Below are 19,870 nucleotides of genomic sequence, written 5' to 3'. Positions count from 1 at the left end.
ATTCAGGGATCATGGTATTCAGCTCCTGGCAATAACCCCTCTTTGCAGATATGGCTACTGACAGCAGAGAGATGATTGTTATCATAAAACAGACACATCTGCAGATCAGTTGGCTTCCAAGGGTGAATCCATAAGCTTCATCTTCCTCTTTGTTCTTGTTTATTTCTAAGAAGTCCCAGCTCCACAGAAAGAGGTGGTATCTTCATGGGTGTCACCTGGGCAGGCTTGAGAAGTGGGCCCACATGAACCTAATGAGGTTTAATATGTCCAAATGCATGGTGCTGCACCTGGGCTGGGTCAATCCTGGACATGAGCACAGAGTGGGAGAAGAACTCATTGACAGCAGCCCTGCAGAGAAGGACTTGGGGGTTCTGATGGATCAAAAGCTCAACATGAGCCAGCAGTGTGCACTTGCAGCCCAGAAGGCCATCTGCATCCTGGGCTGCATCAACAGAGGGGTGGCCAGCAGGTGGAGGGAGGTGATTGTTCCCCTCTACTCTGCCCTTGTGAGGCCCCAGTTGCAGTCCTGCAGATCTCCTCCCCGCGGGGATGACCCCCAGCCCCACTCCCCTCGGGGCCAGCACCCTGCCCTTCCTCAGGACATCTGCGCTGTCCCCACATCCCCTCAGAGCACGACGCAGCCTGGCCGCGCCTCTCCCGGCCCCTCGGCGGGACTCTCCCCGCCTCCCCGCACGCCCCACCCCGCTGCCTGCCCGGCCGCCGGGGGCGGGAAGGGGCGGCCCCCGCACCGCCCTATAACTCCGCTTGTGGCCGGCCGGCCGGGGAGGTAGCGGTTCCTCACAGCCGGGATGCAGCGGACACTGGGCAGAGCCCTGACCGCCCCTCAGCCCCAGGAGCGCCCCCCGGCCTCCGCCGGCGGCTGTAAGGCCTCCACCGAGGCGCGGGTGCTGGTCATCAACACGGGCGGCACCATCGGCATGGTGCAGGACGTCAAGGGTGAGGGGGGCCGGGGGGAAGCGGGGCGGCGGAGCCCTGGGTACGGGGGTGGGGGTCGGTGGGTGCCGCCCCCCGGGAAGAGATGGAGGTTTTGGGGTGTGTGGTGGAACCAGCCGGGCTTGGTGGGGTGCCCCAGCTGCCCCCTTGGGTGTAATGGTCTGTGAGCGGGGACTGAGGCTGCCGCTTTTGTAACTAACAGCCTTGCTTTTAGACACTCTTCCTGGCATGCGTTGTAGTTCAGTATCCCGTGTTTTCTCGTAGCTACTCAGAGCAGCATCAGAAGGATGTTCTCCTTCTGCCAATCCCGTCTTCGTATCAGTGGGTTATTTCGGCAGCCCGGCTGGTAGGTGTCCTGATAAGCAAGCCTCACAGCTGGTTACAGCAGGTTTTGGCAGAGAGCAGCGTGTCTCCTGAAGCATGAGTCCTTTCTCTTTACCCCCTCACGCACTGAAAATGAAACCAACGTGATTTTACTAGGCACACGGCCTCTTTTTAGTCCCAGGAGAGTAACCATCCTAGGCTGTCTGGTGAGCATGTGCCTCTCATTCCTACCAGGAAGAGCGTGGCTTGTTGTGGGTGGCAGCCATGTCAAAGATTTTCAAGTGGTGACCTGAAACACACAGCTGATGTGAGTGTGGCAGCCAGCATCCTGCCAAGTGTCATGCCAAGTAAGATCAGGCACAGCATTTGCGCTTACCTGCCCCTGGGCAGGCTCCTGCTGCTCTCCTTCCAGCTCTTGATTTCCTTCAAGAAATCATTGAAGGGTTCTGCTTTACCGAGGCGGACAGACCTTTTCTTGAAGAAAAGGTTAGGCGTGCCAGCTCCCCTGCCCCAGCTGAGAAATGCTTGAATCCAAAACTGAAGCCTAAGATGTCTTGATAGACGTATTGCCCAGAGTTTACTTGAAAGCTTCATAAGTATATGCTTTGTTTTCAGGTGCCCCTAAATATAAATGGGCAGGTGTGTGAATTCACCTTACAACCCCCCCCCCCCACCACGAGTGGCATCTAAGTACTGCTAGAACCTTAGTCAGCAGGCACAGATCCCAAGGGATACCAGAAGGATCAGCCAAGTAGCATGTCTGGGGAAAAGAACAGCTTTTGGCCGGACCTGACCTCCTGTAGGGCTGCGTATTTACCAGCAATGGCATAAAGGGAAAGGGGGTGATGTATAGTTGGGAGAGATGAGGACGGAGAGAATGGAAGCAGTTTGATTTGAATGAACATCCACTAAGTTTTCTTCTTTACTTCATAGGCAGTGGAGCATCCCAGGGCTTACAGAGTCTGTAAGTTTCTAGTTTCAGAAATGGGGGTGCTTCTCTTACCTGCTACAGAATTTCAAGCCCTTGGTCAAGATAACATTTCGGTTACTCATTTGTAGGATTAAAACACTTGGGGCTTCACCTCAGAGTTTTCTACACTAAATTTGTTTTTAATGCGTATCCTGCCTTAGAAGATGGTGGTTGGCTGATCTTTATTGTACAAAAGATGTGTTAAGGGGTTGTTCTGCTTTGTTTTTTATGGCTGTCGTATTTAATCTGTCAAATGAGCCTGAAGTATGACAATTCAAAGAAAAATATGTCTGCATTTCAAATGGCATGTAGTCACTTTCCTCTGTCTGCGTTGCATACACTGAAATCATGTCCTACTTCTATTGTAGGAAACTTCCCAAACTTCTTTTTAAAGAAAATAAAAATGACGTCTCATTCTTTTATAAACGACCTCCATAACCTCTTCTGATCTTGTGTACCTTTTTGATTTTGCTTAACAAGTGTCAATCATTAAAGCATGTGCAAACAACGTAGCAGTTATGATCCAATGACTGGCTACATCCTGATGAGGTTTTCACCCTGCCTTTTGTACACAGATCGAGCAGCAGAGCAGCTGGAGTACCTCTTTAAGAATATTTGGCAGTCCTTAGTGTCCAGGCAGAAACTGGTGAAAGGGCCTGGGAAAGGCAGCATGCTTAAAAAGTTAAATAAATAAATAAAAAGCAATGCTTGTTTCTTTTATTAACCAATGGACAGAAAGCACCTGTTTACAACCATACCTTAAACTGTGTTTTATTTCAAGCAAGGTAAATAGGAGTGGCTTCCTTGAGCACCATGAAACCTTTTATAGCTGCAGCTGCTCGAACTGTAGGATGCAAGCTGATTCTACTGAACTAATTTCCATCTAGGCTTACAACCTTTTCTTTCCACTTGCTGGAGAAGATGTCTGACATGTCTTGGAGTTTTTGAACTTACTGTACGTCTAGAGCCTACCTCTGCAGGAGTCTTTCACAGGCAATAGATGGTCTCTTTCTGTTTCAGTGAGGTGACAGCTCATTTGCAGACTCTCCAAGCATTCATGTTTTGCTGTCAAATAAGCCCTTTCAGTGCATGTTTTAAATTTCTTCCTTCCACTTCCTTTCTCCTACAATAGCTTCTTTCGGGTTATCAATAGTTTAGTTCAGAATGTACTGCGCTCTTTAGCAAGGTTATTGTGAGACTAATCCCTGCATTAACACCTTCAGGAAGGTGTTTTCTTCAGACTCATGTGTGGGCTCTGTTTCACAGCTTTTACCTGAAATACTGAGGGGGGAAAAACACCCAACAAACATAAGTAGAGTTAAGTTAAATCCCCTTAGAAGGATTGCGTGGAATAGTCTCTCAGTTAATTAGTTGTCCTTTCTAGACATAGGAGACTGCCAAAGGACTGACTGCTGTTGTCCAAATGGGCAGTATGCAACCCTTTTCTAATTGAAACCTGTAGGCATTGCTTCTGAAAGTGCCTGGCACTGCATAATAAAAAATAAATAAAATAAATTTGTTGGAGAACACTCTGCTGCTCTGACTTTACAAAGTACGCTTTATAAATGTCACTGCTTTGGGGATCTAGCACCATAGATTCATATGCTCTTTGTCTTGATATTCCTATAGGAATAAAACTGGTTTGGTGAAGTCCTTTGTATTCTTCCCGACAGAGAATTTGTTAGGCTTCGGGGTGATGCCCAGTAATCTGAAGTACAGTACGCTTCTTCCCCCCAGCTGCTGTGGTTTCTTGTGTGCAGAGCCCCACAGACACAGCTGCATCAGAATTTTTCAGCTTCCCGTTCTCTGCTGCAGCACAGGCTGTAGGATATCTTGATCAGTAAGTAGCTATAGCTGTATTATCTTTACTACTGGAGTGAAAAGCAGAGTCCTTGGCTGTAGGTGAGACAGAACCATACTTATTCTCCTCAGCCACAGTTACGTGTTTGCTGTTCTGCCTTCGTGCATCTGCTTTGTGATGCAAGGGTTGACCAGCTAGAGAGGGAAGGACAGAAGCTGATGAGAGATACTGGGACAAGTTGCACATCCTGCCTCTTCTCTGCAAGGGTAAAGTTGCTTCAAATACTTGGTTAATGAGTTTGGCTCACAGAAGATGTTTTCCATGCCTAATAAAGTCGAAGTGTTCTTAAACCAGCTATGTTTGAGTTCCCCTGCCTTTGCTTTTTGAAGCAGAAACCACTGTTAAACATAGACACATCTAGGGGACTTTGTAGGTTGTAAGCGGGACATCTTGGATACATTTGCAAAATGTCTTAAAAAAAGGTTTAAGTACAGTGCAAGCAGGTACAGAAAAATCTGGTCGGATTTGTGATTAGGAGAAGAGATGAGGAACTGCCATTAACAGGGAAAGGACTTAATGTTAACATACATCAGCTCTCCCCTTCTTAGAGCAAATACAAAATAAAGCATCTAATCCATTGTCGATATTCCGAGCAAGACAAGTATTGGACAAACAGAAAAATGATCAGGAAACACACAGAAAACACTGTGAAACTGTGTGGGCTGCGCTTCAGAGCCAGAATGACTCTGTGTCCAAGTGCAGCGGCCATTTGTGAATAAGCTAGGAACATCTTTAATAGGAATAAGCAGGGATTAGAAATGAAGGAACAAAACATCCAGAGCGTAAAGCATGTTAAGTATATTTTGTAAAACAAAGTGTTCTGTCAGGAATCCAACCGAAGCCACTCAAGTGCTGTTGCCATTCTGTGAGGAAGCTGGCTATGAAAAGGCTTGCTGCTTCATTTAGGGCAAGCCAGGAAAGAGATTAAGGAGTTCTTAAGGATTTTCCATCACTTTGGAAAGTAAACAGACCCCAAGTAAAGCGGCCGTGTGTGCACTTTAGCTAATGCTATCACTGTTTCTTCGTATTTTGGAGTATTTTAAATAACAAACCTGTTTGAAGGTGAAACAAGCAAACAAAAATAGATGTGAACTTGTGTGACAATCATGTTTAAACAGATGGAAGAACTAGGCAGTAGAAGAGAATTACCTAGCCTCAAATTATGAATGATTAGAAATAGCAAAAGCTGAATAATGAGGTTGGAGAATTTGTTTGCTGTCTGAACAGGTGGTATAAAGCATTCACTGAGATTAAACAGAGCGGGACAGTAGTGCCAGTGGAATCTTGAAGTTGGAGAGAAATGCCTTTGGTGGAAACTACCTGAATGAAGTATGTCTCAGAAAGTCAGACGTAAGAAAAATAGGGTGACTTTGGACTTAGGACACTAGAGCTGTGGCTGTCCTGCATCAAACAGGATATTGGGAGAGGAGATCTTGGCTCAGGTGAAGGAAAAATAACTGCAAATGAGAAAATACCTGGAGCACTACAATATAATGTGTAATTGAAATATTATAATCTAATTGTAATATTGAAACTTGTGATGTACTATTGTCACTTAAAGACATGGGAGTTACTAAAGCCTGAGATAGGCAACATTCTGCCCCACAACATTTAGATGTAAATGAACATCCCTCTTTCCTCTCAGCTAATCTCAGTAGCTAAAATGCAAAGATCTTGTTTATCCTATCAATATCAGAGCAGTCACGAGTTAGGTTCACAAAGAAACGTGGTTCTGTAATACTGATTGTAACGTGAAATATTTAGGTGCCTTTCTGTCTACCAGAGAGCAGCATCTGGATTCTGTTTGAAATAGTTGTTTGCAGCCAGAACACCTGCAGATCCAGCAAACCCTAAATGGATTTAGGCCCCAGCCATCTTCAGGGCTACAGCCACAGAGCAGAAGACAACGTCAGTAGCTCGGGAACAGAGATTAAGATGCGTCCTTGCTTCCACCTACTTTTCTTCAGCAATTTATGCACCTCCTCTGCCTGTTGTCAACTACGGTGTTCAGTCCTAAACCTGCTGGTGGAGAGCACCCGTCCCAGACAGTGATAGAGAACTTAGCACATAAGACCCTACTGGGAAGCTAAGGTTTCTCTGTTTTTATAAATACTGATCTTTGTCTGTATCTGTCAATACCCAATACCTCATGGGGGAGGTTGTTTTAGCTTTATGTTTTATTTTTTTCCCCTCTATGCAAATACTAGTGCTGTTGACAGTGCGACATAACATGCAGCTTTCCAGTATAGTCATGCCAGTAGCTTGCTGCTTGTGTCAACACATCCGTAAGCTAAGAGGCTTAGGCAAAAATATCACAGCTTCCTAGTACAAAATAATGTTCAGGGTTTTGTAAATACCCTGCCACTGGATAGAGAATAGCTGTGGCAAGTGTAAAAGAGTTTTGTAACTTTTTGCTATCAGTATTTCTACACAAACATCAATTTAAAATAGGTAACACATAAATGTTTGATATGGAGGAGATTAGTAACATTATTTCTCCTAAATGAAGGTTTTATTTATTTAAAGCCAGGAAAGGAATAGTTGCACAAAGATGAATTGATGATATTGTTTTCACATTCTTGAACAGGCAATAGACATTTCATATGGAAGGGCAGGCAAACATCTGCATAACCTGATTTCTCCTTACTGTGCCACTCCCTTCCTTCCATCCCTGCTCCTTTATTTATTTATTTTATTCTTTATTTTTAAGGACTTGCTCCTGAGGCCAATAAGTTAGTGAGCAGCTTGAAGACAATGCCAATGCTGCATGACGAAGCATATGCCCAAGAAACAAAATTTGACAACTTCCACGAATTTCCTGAAAACACATTGGTGCTCCCGTAAGTACCTTTTGCTTGGGGAGAGGGAGGATTAGGAAGTGTTGTGTTTATTTTCAAGTAATTATATCTCCAAACATTTAATTTGAAAAATCCATTATTAGATTAGCAAAAACGCATACGTTGACTTAAACAGAAAAAGCCTACCCTGTCTTTCACTATAGAAAATGTCCGTTTTCATATATTTGCAGTGAAGTGTCATACAACTACTTGAGAAATAACTTCTAAATTTGGCAACAAGCAAACATTCTGTGCAGCTTAGTCCTGTATTTTTCCCAGGTTTTGATGTTTATTTGTTACTGTGCAAGCATACAAATATTCTAGAGCAACTAAGAAAACTGGTAATAAAGCTCTGTGTGAGTTATCTTCAGCACATCTGAAAAAGTAGCATCAAATTAATTCATCCATGAGTAGGCCTCATGCTTTAATTCCGCAGGCCTTCTGTTTTTCTAAAACCCCTAAAAGCTGTTTGCCTTTCCCAAATTTATGCAACATTATGATAATAAGTGATGGGCTTATAATTAATCTGCATTGCGTTTTAACTGTTGGGCAATGATTAATAAGCTTATAGGTTTTATTTAGAGGGCAGTATGCTAATTTGAGATATTCCCCAGCTGTGATGAATGACTACCCCTGTAAACATGTTAACTTCGCACAAAGGATGATTTTACAATTGTTCAGAAATAAATGGGACTATTGCTGTTTTGTTAAAAGAGTGAAAATGGATATCCTTTAATCTTAAAGGAGAAAATCAGGACATACAAACAAAATACAAGGTTTATTAATTTCTTTCTATTTTGTCTTGAGGTCTCTGTGTTAAGCTTTTAAAAGTACCTGCTAAAAGTCAGGTGGCAGGAACAGGGGTGAAGGGAAAAAAAGGACTTCTAGTGGAATAATATTGATGTGAACATACAATCTATGTTAAATATGATGTCTATACAAAAAAGAAGTAGAACTGTTACAATGCTGTATTATGACTGAATAACTTCAAAATATTTAGGGGATTTTAAATGTAACAAAACTGCACTAATATACACATTTGACTCCTAAATACACTTCTCCTGGTGTATGTTTTCCATGAGGAACAGAAAACCTTGAAACAATCATTCAGATCAAGAACTGAAGTTTAAAAAAAATCCTGTCTTCTTTTTCTGGCGCTACTGCATGCCATTTATGGAGGTCTGTCATGGCAATTTGCCATTTTCTCTTTTGTGCTCATTGGGTGATATTTTAACTAGGCAGTTGAGAAATAAGGCAAGTTTCTGAGGAGAGAAAATGGGAGTACTTTGTGAACTTTGTATATCTGTTTAAAAACCTTTCTGTAATGCGCAAAGATATAATCTGATGATCTTTCTTCTTAGAGAGAGAGAGCAAAAGCACGAGACTAGGCTGGTCTCAGTTTTGGTATGTTGTATTTTATTTGAAGAGCTCGTCCCTGGGGGAGCTTTCTTTTCATTGATTTTCCACTGACTTCCAAAGTTACTCTTAGTCAGTATGTGTAAATGTGTTATCTAACAAGGCAATTTGTTGTATGAAAGCTAGCAACTTAGCTACAGTTGCTTTTGAATAAAAAACACACATTGTTTAAATGCTACTTCTGCTGTAAGCAACTTTCACACAGGCCTTGTAAGAGGAGTGGTTGTGCAGATTTTATAAGGTTTATAAGGTACAAATTGACTCTTGTGTATTTTACATTGTTATACATACATACAGAAATAGCAAGTGAGGGAAAAAAAAACACTGCTGCCGATGAGGAGGGAAGGTAATCAACTCTGTGCTCTGAACATTGTTCAGGAACTTTATTGTACACATCTGTACATCTTGGAGTCTCCTCGTCTTTGCTATAGCCTTTGACTGTCTTGCAGTGGAAGGAAGTAAATGTTGAAGTATCTGTCACAATTACAGCTGGCAGTAAACTTACCACCATCCTCCGGCAGTGGAAAAGCATTGAGAATGCTCTGAAAGCAATGCTATTAACCATGTTCCTGGGTGGCTTTGCTTGGAAGAAAAAGTAAAAAGGAAGGGCAGAGCTGGCCTGCTACTAGTTCTTGTTTGTTAGCTGTTTGTTTGCAACTGCATTGCTAAGTAGGAATATATTCCAACTATTAAGTAAATGTCTGTGTCTCAGGGTTCTTAAAATGTTTTATTTTCCTTGTCGCTTGAACCTTGTAATAGACCATATGATTTTAAATTAATTTCAGTGACATGAGTCTTAGTCTTACTGAAGCAAAAGTTCTTTCACTCCTAGTCTGAGAATTTCCTTTAAAATGCTAACTTAAGATTGGGTGAAATTATTGGATATTCTCTTCTTTTTGAATCTTCAGAAAAGTAGCAGAAAATAGTAGTAGGATTCTTTCTTTCTTTTTTAATTTTTTTAAAACCCCAAATCTTAACTAGCAAAGTTCAATTTATATGCAGATGACTATACTGGGGGGTTAGAAAGTTAGAGTGGAGAAGTGGGCGTATTTTGTGGGGTAAACCACATGCTGTGTATGTAGTCCATTTGTCTGGCAGTTCAAAGGCCTTTGAAGAGTCAGATTTCAGGCAGGGTGAAGGAGACCAGTTGTCCTTGGAAGAAGGGAAAGCCGACAGCTATGACAATCCCACAGTGATTCCACAGCCATCATCTCATTTGATACTGAAAATTCCCCCCTAAATTTGGGATTTTGCACTTCTGTAAGATATTCGAGTGTCTAGACAGTTCTTCATCTTTGGTCTTCTTCTTCAGTGCTACCTGCTATGTAATGTTGCATTTCTCAACCTCACGGGTACTTCATTCTATTGCGTGATTTTTAGTTTTGTTTTTTTTTTTTCTTCCATAGTTTCTTTGTCTTGTCTGCATTGTACTGAGGGTAGTCTTTTCCCAGCTATCAAGGTTGTGCTTGTTCAGTGGTCAATAACTGATTGCCCGTGTGGTTTTTTTTTTTTTTAGTAGACTTGGCCTACCGTTTCCAATCTAAGCCAATATTTTAAGATCTTTGATATTATTACATGTTTAAACTCCACATCATAACCAGAGGCAGCTGGCACCAAGTTTCAATTCAAACAGGAAACTTCCATAGCAAGGTGTTATAGGCCTAGTAGGCTAGGACTGGGGCTTTACGAAGCTGGCATGTAACTAGAAAAGACAATACTGTTTTTACTGGGCCAGTTGGCCATAGTTTACTTGAAGGTATTGGCTAACCAAGAGAGAATCTCTTCTAGAAACTGAGGAGAGTGGGCTTTCTAAAGGCCTCAGAAATGAAGGTCAGCCCTAAGACTCTGAAGAGAAGATGCCTTTCATGCCAGGGAATTTAGTTATCAAAGCATTAACAAATTTCTGCAATTCTTTCGTTGAGCCTCTGTATACCTTGGGAGCTTTACAGATTCCTCTCAGTAGCTTATGAAGCGTTTTTAAACCTTAAGTCTTGGTATCGACTTTGGTAGAACTCAGTTCCAAACTTCAACAAAGCAAGTCTGGGTTATTCCTGTCTTAGGTTTTGCCAACCTCTCCCCTGGCTCCCGAATTCTAAGTTTAGTAGGTTAGAGCATTTGTGCTTTAAACCACATCAAGTCATGAACTTCTAAACTTGGAACTTAATGTTTCAAATGTAAGACTTTTTTTTTTTTTTTTTTCATAGACTTTAGGCGGGTTGGATTTGGGACAGAACTATTGATTTAGTGAAAAAAATCAGAAGTGATGAGCTGGTATTAGCTCTAAGAGTGATTTTTTTCCCCCCAATTGTCTTTCTCCGCAGTGTCTCTAAGCAAAACAAAAGAATTTTCTACACAATCCTGGAGCTGTCACCACTACTTGATTCTTCGAACATGACGCCAGAGGATTGGGCCAAAATTGCAAAGAAACTTGAGGTACTGAAGTGTGGGATAAGATTTCATTTGTTGCTTAAACAAAAACAGTAGTATATTCAGTGTACTTAGCAAGGGGTAACAATGCAGGAGTGCTATACCTAAGTATTTGTTTATTTAAAGTTTAAATGCTATGCATCTTTCTTAGTTACTTGCAAAGTAACAAGTATTGCACTTGCAAGGCTTGCAAACTTTTTTTCCTTTTGAAAATGTTGCAGGCTCATTAAAGTTATAGTTCTTCCAATGATAAGCCATGTCATAATTCTGTAAAAGAATAAGTAAAAAAATTGCAGCTGTGATCAAATATGGTATGTAATATGTAGATTGGGATGTTCTAAAATGTTGGCTTAAGTTCATTGTCCAAAACTGTTAAATAAAATCCTCAGGGGTAGGTGACGTAGCAGAAAGTTATGTCAGTTACACGGCATTTTAATGTTCTAATAGTGTAATGGTTAGCTATTAGCATAAAAAATAATTTCATATGCTTATACCTTTCTTACTCTGGACACAGACCGACTTGACTAGCTTTGGCTTTGCAGTTGATCGAAAAAAATGCCATCCTGTTTAGCTTCCACACACTGGGAAATGATTAAAGCCCTAGGTATTTCTGTATTTATAGATAAACTCATTACATCCTTCTCTAGATTAAAAATCAGCATTTCTCTGCTCCTGTTCCCGTTTCTGAGCTTAACTGTGCTTTTAGGAAAGTAGAAATATGAAACATTTTGAATACTTCCCACCAGGAATTCGTACATGGCTGTTATAAATAAATAATCATGGGCCTAGTAAGATACTGCTCTTCCACTCCTGCTCGCTCTGCAATAGTTAGCTTGATAGTGTTACTCTCCTTAAACCAAGCTGTACCAATTTACATGGACAGTGTAATAATGCTGGGAATGCTGCTGAAGATTATGTAACAGTCTTTCACGTTCAGGTCCTTTAATCCCAAAACCACCAAACTAGGGATGATGCTCCTCCTATGGAATGCATCTTGCCAGGGCAGAGAAAGAGACAGAGCTAGTGCCTGGGTGTGGAGCCTCTAGAATGGAGCAGGGATGCAGCTGGGAAAAGTCTAGAGCCAAAAGCAGGGTAACGCAAAGAGGGGAATGCCATGCTGAACAGGAGAGAGCTTACCTTTCTTCAAAAACAGCATATTAGTTTTATTACAACTTCTCATCTCAAAAAAATGCTTCTTTCTTGTACACAGAATCTGGCTTCTCTATATGTACATATCTAGTACATGTAATCCTAGTGAAAAGTGCTGAGAAGGAAAAAAAAAAAGGTCAACTATCCAGCTTGTGTATAGACACTGCCACTTTGTGCTCACTGAGTATGTGAACACTTACTTGGCACAGCTGTAATGTACTGGAGACTTCTCAGACTGAAGCATTTTAAGATGTTTCCATGGGATTTCTCCTTAATTCCCAAGCAGATCTTTTATATTATGAAGCTTACACCAAGCTATGTTCTTTATCATTTAATAAGGTTCATAAGGCTAACAAGATTTGTGAAGTGTCTTGATTGAGTTAGAGAGGACTAATGTCTATTTCTGTGCTCTTAGCCCTTGAAATCTGCTTATCTTTTTGCTGCATTGGTGAATACTGCAGCACACTTTTTGCATCATAGTGTAGTTTGGCCTACAGAAAAATCTTGCAACACTGGCTGTTATTCTGCTGGCTGACTGGTGAGAAATAATCAGAACTCCACTGAAACTTTCAGTAGGTAGCAACATGCAGGGATGAGTATCAGTGAAGAAACAACAAAAGGACAAGTAGAAATGTGCGGGTGGATTTGGAGGTGACTGTATTATCAGGAGATGTCAAGTGTGTGTGCCTAATATAAAATGAATTAAAAAGAAATCTCATTTAATTCTATGGAAACAAACAAACTTCCCCCCCTGCTGGCACTTCTTCGGTTTGCTCACACTTTTATGTAATCCTATCCATGTGACCAAATTACGTTAAAGATCTCAATGTCTCTCACTAAAGTGATTACTATGTGCATCATTCTTGAAATAGAGGAATCAATTCTTTTTTCTTCTGTAAGGCAGTAGATGACTTTATTCTATCAGGGCACAACCTGATCTAGTGGATGGCATCCTTGCCTATGGCAGGGGGTAGGAACTAGATGATCTTTAAGGTCCCTTCCAACCTGAGTCATTCTAAGATTCTATGACGATCGGTACAATTCATGGCTTTGCATTAAGAAAAAAACTCCTGCGTGGAATTGTATGTAGATTAAAATAATTATAAAATTCCGTTTTGCATCCATACATGTCTGATAGTCTAAGGGACTTCTCAGAAAACAGCAAGCATATGTACCTTAGCTATGACCAGTAACAAGCCTCTTCAACTCTTTTATCTTTTTTAAGTCACATACTGCTTGAGAAATTATGGCTTTTAAACAGAAGAGGGCACTCTTACACTGGCAATTTGCCTGTCTGCCAGCCGGATTAAATGGACTGTTTTTTCAATATATTATGATAGCCTTGGTTTGCCTAATCTGTTCCTGTAAATGGTGTAATCCCTAAAGTAAAAGCAGCAACAAGAAATCAGACTATGTGACTAATTTGCATATGTTAACATTCCTGTTTAAAGCCATTGCTAAGCTTTTCTTAATTAGCTGTCTTCTGGTTTAAAAATGCTGCATTAATATGTATACATAGACGAATCACTTTGGCTGTTCCATAATTAGAATTACTAGCTCTAGTGCTTATTGTCCTATTAACCCTTAATTATAATTAAACTGAAAATGTGGATAACTTTAGGAGGAATTACATGTATAGTACCATTTAAAGTATTATAGTGTTGTTTCCATCTGTGAAAGTCATGCAGTTTGTGCCACACTTGCTGATGCCAGTGCATTTTTCTAACAATATGAAAAATGTCTCTTCATCTTCAGGAGCACTATGAAAAGTACGATGGTTTTGTGATCCTTCATGGCACTGATACGATGGCATATACAGCTTCAGCCTTATCCTTCATGTGTGAGAATCTGGGTAAAACCGTTGTTCTGACAGGATCACAGGTAACGGACTTAATTTGCAGTTGAAGTCAGAAGTCCCATTTACTGTTTTTTTATGCAAAACTATGTAGTATCCTGATCATCACTATCTAATTTAGTAGTGCGGGGCAGGTCGCTACCCAGGGTGAGTGGTCGCAGTGCTGATAGAAATTAGTGAGAATTGACGAGCTTACCAGCTGAGGATCTGCCCCATAATTCTATCATTAGTGACTCTACAACTCTGTGCCACATCAGACCAGTAGTTCATTGTGACTGGGACCAGATGCTTCAGAGAAAGATGTAAGAGCCTGTCACTGGCCATTGTGTAATAATCGGTTTATATGAAGAGCATCTTTCCAGCCTCAGGTGGCTGCTGGCTCTTAGTTGTCTTTTTTTGTTTTAAAGCCCTCAAGCTTATTATTTTTACTTCATCCGTTGTTACCCCATCTTATGTTACTCATTGTTGCGTTATTTCTTTTTTTTTTTTTTTTAGTAATTAGTGAAATAATCTCTAAGCATTACATGCATTTTCGATCATTTCTGTTCCACAGAGCACCAATGTGGTCTGTTTCTTTTCCCCTAAAAGCTAGATTTATTAATTTTCATTCTCTTAGCTAGAGATCAGACCTTTGCATATTGTCTGAGGGGGAGGGGTTGTCTTTCTAGAATAGCTTGCTTGAGTGTAAAATACACCTCTAATCACAAAAGAGAGATGAAACATGACACTGTAAAATTCCCCTCCCCCATGTCATAACTTCCTGTTCACATGTGGTCTATTTGAAGTCAAAATACAAAAGTCTAGAAAGGAGCAGACTCCCACTTACTGTCTTGACATGGAGCAGCCTAGTTGTGGTACATCATATTCAGTGTTTTACTCTCTTTTTTTTCTTTATTATTATATGATCTAGCAATAGAGCATGTGATTATTATTTTTTTTTTTTTGCTGAAAGGAGCTCTGACTCTGTTAATACAGAGGCAATCTGAAAAGGCATGGAAGTCATCACTATCACACTCGGCAGACCAAATTCCTGTTTTTAATCTTTTCCTTTTCTGTTGGTAATAACCTGCTGGCTCAGTTCTTGTCTACTATGAGGAAAGATGGTGCAAGAGAGCCGTTCTGAAGCCCATAGTGGCAGCTCTGTAAGAACTGAGGCTGTTGCTTTTTCTCTGTACAGTCACTTCTCCCACGCTCAGTCACGTAAACTGAGTACACCTGCTTTCTATTCTTGATATTTCTCCTGAATCAGACTCTCCTTCTAAAAACAATTACTTAGTCATACTAGAATCATCTCAACATTAGGTTTAAGCACTTAATTTAAAAAAGTCTGATAGCACAGAGGGAAATCCCACCATCTGCTGCAGCCTAAAATAGTTTGAATGAAGAAGGAAACTTTATTTGTCATAAATCATTGTTACATAAATTATTCATGTATCTCTGTTTCATAAGTTGGACTATTTTTTCTGCTGTGTAAGCTTTACAAAAGGGATGGTGTTTAATTTCAGTTTCTGTTCTTCAGGTGCCCATATATGAGTTGCAGAATGACGGCCGAGCCAACCTTCTGGGGGCGCTGCTCTTTGCTGGGCAATTCGTGATTCCTGAGGTCTGTTTGCCTGTGAAGACTGTCTCAGAAGCTGCTCTTCTTCTAGCTAGGACACATACTTACATACTCAAAATATCTGTAGGCAGTAAGAAATTGCACTTGAAAAGGGAAAAAAATTTGATTCCATGGAGGTAATCAACCCTTCCATGGCAAAGTGCATGCTGTTTTCTCAGGATTAATACCCCGTTTTGCCTGTGTGCGATCTATAAAGACTATCAGGTTTGAAATGTAGCTTGCAGCAGACTTGGAATCAGTGGTTCCCTTGCAAATGTGTGGAATTTGAAGCACTTAAGTCAGTTTTTAGACTGAAAGTTGCTTTGAAATTCTCAAGTTGCTCTAGAACTGATTTGCAATATCTTGTAGCTCTAGTACCTGAAGTGTCAAGGATGATATAAATAATAAGCATGGAAACATTTCTATAGTTTTAGCACCCAGCCTTTAAAGATGCCAATGCTGTGCAAGCCGAAAGTCTGAGAGAAAACTGAGCAGGTTGTGCCTTATTTCACTTCTGCCATGCTCACACAGGCAGTCCTTGTGGGATCACAGCAATAAGTGACTGGCTAAGATCTTCATAACTAACAGCTACTTTGAGGTATCTGTTTTCCTTCAAATTTCAATTGACTTACTTTAAGGGACTTCAGAAGGAACCTAATTATTTATACTTGGTGACTCTTTTGGAAGTTATCCTACATTTTCACTAGGCCTTTTGTTAAGATTTTGAATTCGGAATTTAGATATAACTGATGAACTTATTAAAAAGTCCATGGTGTTCCTTTCCTCTGTCTCTGAAGTGGACTCAGGCATATTTGCTGTCTCCTGGACTATGCCTCCTGAGAGGATTACGAAACTAGTTAGTTCTTAACTTGTTTTGTTCTTAAATTCTTAAACCAGTGTGTGACAGATGTGCCAACTCTTTTTGAAAGGGTAAGAATTGTAAACATCTACTAGCTTCTGAGTTGCTTTAAAGATTTAGAAAACACTTTATGAAGGACAGACTACAGTATTTATCTACTGAATCTTTTAATTACTGGCTTATTCATAGACCTGTTTCTTTACTTGTCTTGCAGGTGTGCCTGTATTTTTATAATAAACTGTACAGGGGAAATAGGGTGACTAAGGTGGATGCTGGGAGTTTCAATGCCTTTTCCTCACCTAACCTGCCTCCACTTGCAAATGCTGAGGTTGATATTACAAGTAAGCAACATCATCTCTTAAGCCTTGTAATTTATGCCACATGTAATAGAACTCTAGCTGAAAAGAATATGTGCTTATGTAGTTGAAATGCTGTTTTTAACCTCAAATTTATTTGAAAACACTCCACTTTATATGATCTGAAACACTTGACTCCTCATTCTATGCTCTGAAATTCTTTAAATTTTAGTAAGACTGAGAATTTGTGACTTGACTGTATTTATCCATTGAATACGAATGTGAGCTAGACTGACGGTGACTTAAGAACTTCACTAACCAAAGGGAATGTTGCCCCGTGTCATGAAAATGCTTGCTGTGAAGATAAAAATGAAGGAGTGAGGACTGAAAGAACAAAGACCTTAGTCTCATTAACGACCATGCTGGTCTCTGAGATCAGGCAAAAGAGTCATTGCAGAGTACTTGCAGCTTCAACAGATCATCTGTTAGATCCATGACATTTTGTAGAATGTTTTACTGGATATTTAGGACTCATCGAGGCTGCAAGCACACCAAAAATAGCAGACTTGGAATATGCTCTGTGTGAAGTTTTTACCCCCTAATTTACTGAGATTCCCTATAATTTTTGTGTCTGCTTTATAAGGAGTAGAAAAACTACATGAAGATTTCAGTATCCTTGTGTAAAGTCATTAACATTCTGATGTCTGTTCTTGGATAAATGTCAATCTTTCTTTGGAGATTCGAGAAGAGAGACACATTTGGAATCGAGCCAAATGAGTTTTTGTGAAAAAACATACTAAAGCACGGTTTTCAAAAATGTAACAAGTTGTGCAAGCTGCTTTTGGATCGCCTAGGTATATTCAAAAGGAATAGGCTGCGGTGACAATCTCCATTATTGCCACAAATAGGAAATAGGAGGGGGTTCACAAATTATTTTATTAGGAGCTCTAGCTCATTGCCATGCAGCATGGCATTCTAATGGTTTCTACTAGTAGAGAGAGACATTTTATAATATAGAAAAATAAACTTAGCCTTCAACCTAATGAATGAGAGTCATGTAACAAAGTTACAGGATCAAAGGCCTATGTTTGTAGCAGGCAGACAAACTGAGGAAGTCTGTAAGATGCTGTAGTGGTCTTTAAGACATCTCTCTGGTTGGGAGCGTGCCACTATTGTATTAACAATGCTGTGTCAAATACTGTGTACCTGAAATCAACAGAAATGCTATTAGATGATTGTTGTAGTAAATTGGGGAAAATCTTATTTCTTTGTTTTTTATGGGCTTCATCAAATAGGGTACAAATAAATTCAGTTTACTGACTGATCAATAATGAAATCAGGCTGCAAATCGCATACTGCTTCTCTCTTGGATTTGAATGACCTGTTTTGTGATTCCTTGTCTGTAGGAGAAAAATGAGAAAGTTACTAAGTACTTCCCTTGGCCCATTTTGTGTCCCATTATCTTTTCAGTAGAATGCCCCACTGAGGTCAGTGAGGATTTCTGATTTGGAAACTGAAGGTGTGATAGGCTCTATTTTTATTTGTTTCAGTTGATTACCCAGTTAGGGTGGCATCATTTATCCAAGATGACAGTGTCAGTATTGAAAGATCGTTTCATTTTGAAAAACAGAGTTTATAGTATGGGCAATCTACTAGTGCTACTTGATTTTGTCCAAAGCAATTGTTTGAAACATAGCTGTCTCCCTTGGGTTTGCTCATACAATCCTAGTATGAAGCTTTCATGGAGACAAGGGATCACTCATGGCTTTGAAAAATAAACCAAACAAATGTAGCATCTTTTAATTATTTTTTTTCCAAATGACTTTTGTGTAATGTCTTAATCTTCCTGTAGACAGGGCTGACTCTTGCTGCTTCAGCATTATGTAGAGCAGTCTGACAATGCCAGAAGGGATAGGCCATGTGCAGAAACTTTTCCTTGGGCTTCCTAGTTGTAACAAAGCTGGGAATGAAAATTCCGGAGAAGCAGAGAGGTGGCAAAATAGAGAGAGTGAGCAATGTGATGGGATAAGAGCTTGTGATCATGGGTTGGTACACAGAAATGAGGAGAGGAGGTGCTCTTCGAGGTTAGACGTACCATATAAAAGCAACGTTCTACTTCAGAGGCAGAGAGGAGAGGGAAAGGCTTAGTTCTCTTCCCCTCGCTTCCCCAGCTACAGCTCACTTCTTCATTCTTGATCTCCATTCCTTTTTTTTACCATCTTCCCGCTTCAGGTGAAACTCCCAGAGGATTACTGATCCCATCAACTGGCTGTGTTCTCTGCCAGACTTTAACTGTGTTGCCAGCACCTAGGAGTCCTGTTTTCCAGTTTTAGACTGGCAAGTGTGGCAGCTTCCTTAAGACTTTAAATTTAGCACACAAAACTCTCGTAAGAAGTGAAAATTCTAGCAAACTCCTCAGATGAATAGGAAACCCAATGTTGATGGGAAGTACTTTTGCAGCAGGATCAGAAAACTCTGTATGAAGTGGACAATATAGGAATGAAAAACAAGATTTCTAAAATCATAAAGCTTATGAATTAAAATACTTTATTGTATTTCTCTTATGTTTTGAAAACAGGAGAGGCAAGGAGGTCTCTTTCACTTGAAATGTGTAAATAGTCTCAATATGTTTCATAACTGATTACTATCCTCTGTTCTCTGTCGTCTTAATGAAGCAAATATGAAACTTGCTTTGTTACCTCGGCTGGACTTTCTTCATCACACATGCATGTATGTAACTTCTGGGAGTGGTGCATATGTACAGGACCATATGATTAGAAACATAACTTGTGTAGGGGATGAAAAGAGCCCGTGTGACTGTATATGCAAACGTGGTACAGCAGTAGCAGGTTAGAAGGCCCTTTAGATCTCATCTGTCCACCAGTCCTATTAAAGAGAAGCTATTTGTCACTGGCCAAGTCTGTGTTTTGGTTGGCAGTTCTGGTTATTTATAGTAAAAAGCCCAAGTCATTTAAGCATTAAGGCAAATGTCAGCTCTGCTCACTGAAGTGCTCTTGGTTTGTTTTTCCCCCTAGTAAGCAGGCATGTCGGTTCTTGCAGTGATACCATTCAATTTAAATATTCATTTCAAAAGGCGTGTGTCAATTGTTTTATAATAAACTGCCAAAAAAGGGGGTCTATGTTTGCTTGCCTCCTTCAGAAATTTCCACCCATAGGTTGGCCTCTGCTCCCCTCCCCTTGGCTGTTGCCATGAATTCTAATGAACGCTGGGGCAGCTTATATAATGGTACGGCTCGCCAGTAGCCCAGCAGAGAGAGATGAGAAGAAAGTGTTGCTGTTTGTGTGGAGCTCTGCAATCAAGAAA

The 19,870-nt window shown here is 40.5% G+C and overlaps 1 protein-coding gene across 1 annotated transcript in view; it reads left to right on the top strand.

Annotated features, from left to right (window-relative positions):
- Positions 1-714: 714 nt before the first annotated feature.
- The window catches only part of ASPG (asparaginase), a 45,636-nt gene continuing 26,480 nt past the window's right edge, over positions 715-19,870 (top strand). Inside the window, exons 1-6 of the mRNA XM_040558809.1 lie at positions 715-957; positions 6,820-6,949; positions 10,684-10,795; positions 13,694-13,819; positions 15,313-15,396; positions 16,464-16,590. Of these exons, the coding sequence (XP_040414743.1) occupies positions 810-957; positions 6,820-6,949; positions 10,684-10,795; positions 13,694-13,819; positions 15,313-15,396; positions 16,464-16,590 (727 nt within the window). The 5' untranslated portion in view covers positions 715-809. The remainder of the gene's footprint in view (positions 958-6,819; positions 6,950-10,683; positions 10,796-13,693; positions 13,820-15,312; positions 15,397-16,463; positions 16,591-19,870) is intronic.

This window comes from Cygnus olor, chromosome 5 (genome assembly GCF_009769625.2).
Source record: "Cygnus olor isolate bCygOlo1 chromosome 5, bCygOlo1.pri.v2, whole genome shotgun sequence".
Classification (NCBI taxonomy): Eukaryota; Metazoa; Chordata; class Aves; order Anseriformes; family Anatidae; genus Cygnus; species Cygnus olor.
The sequence above is the reverse complement of the archived record's forward strand: the minus strand, read 5'-3'. Positions and strand labels throughout refer to the sequence as shown.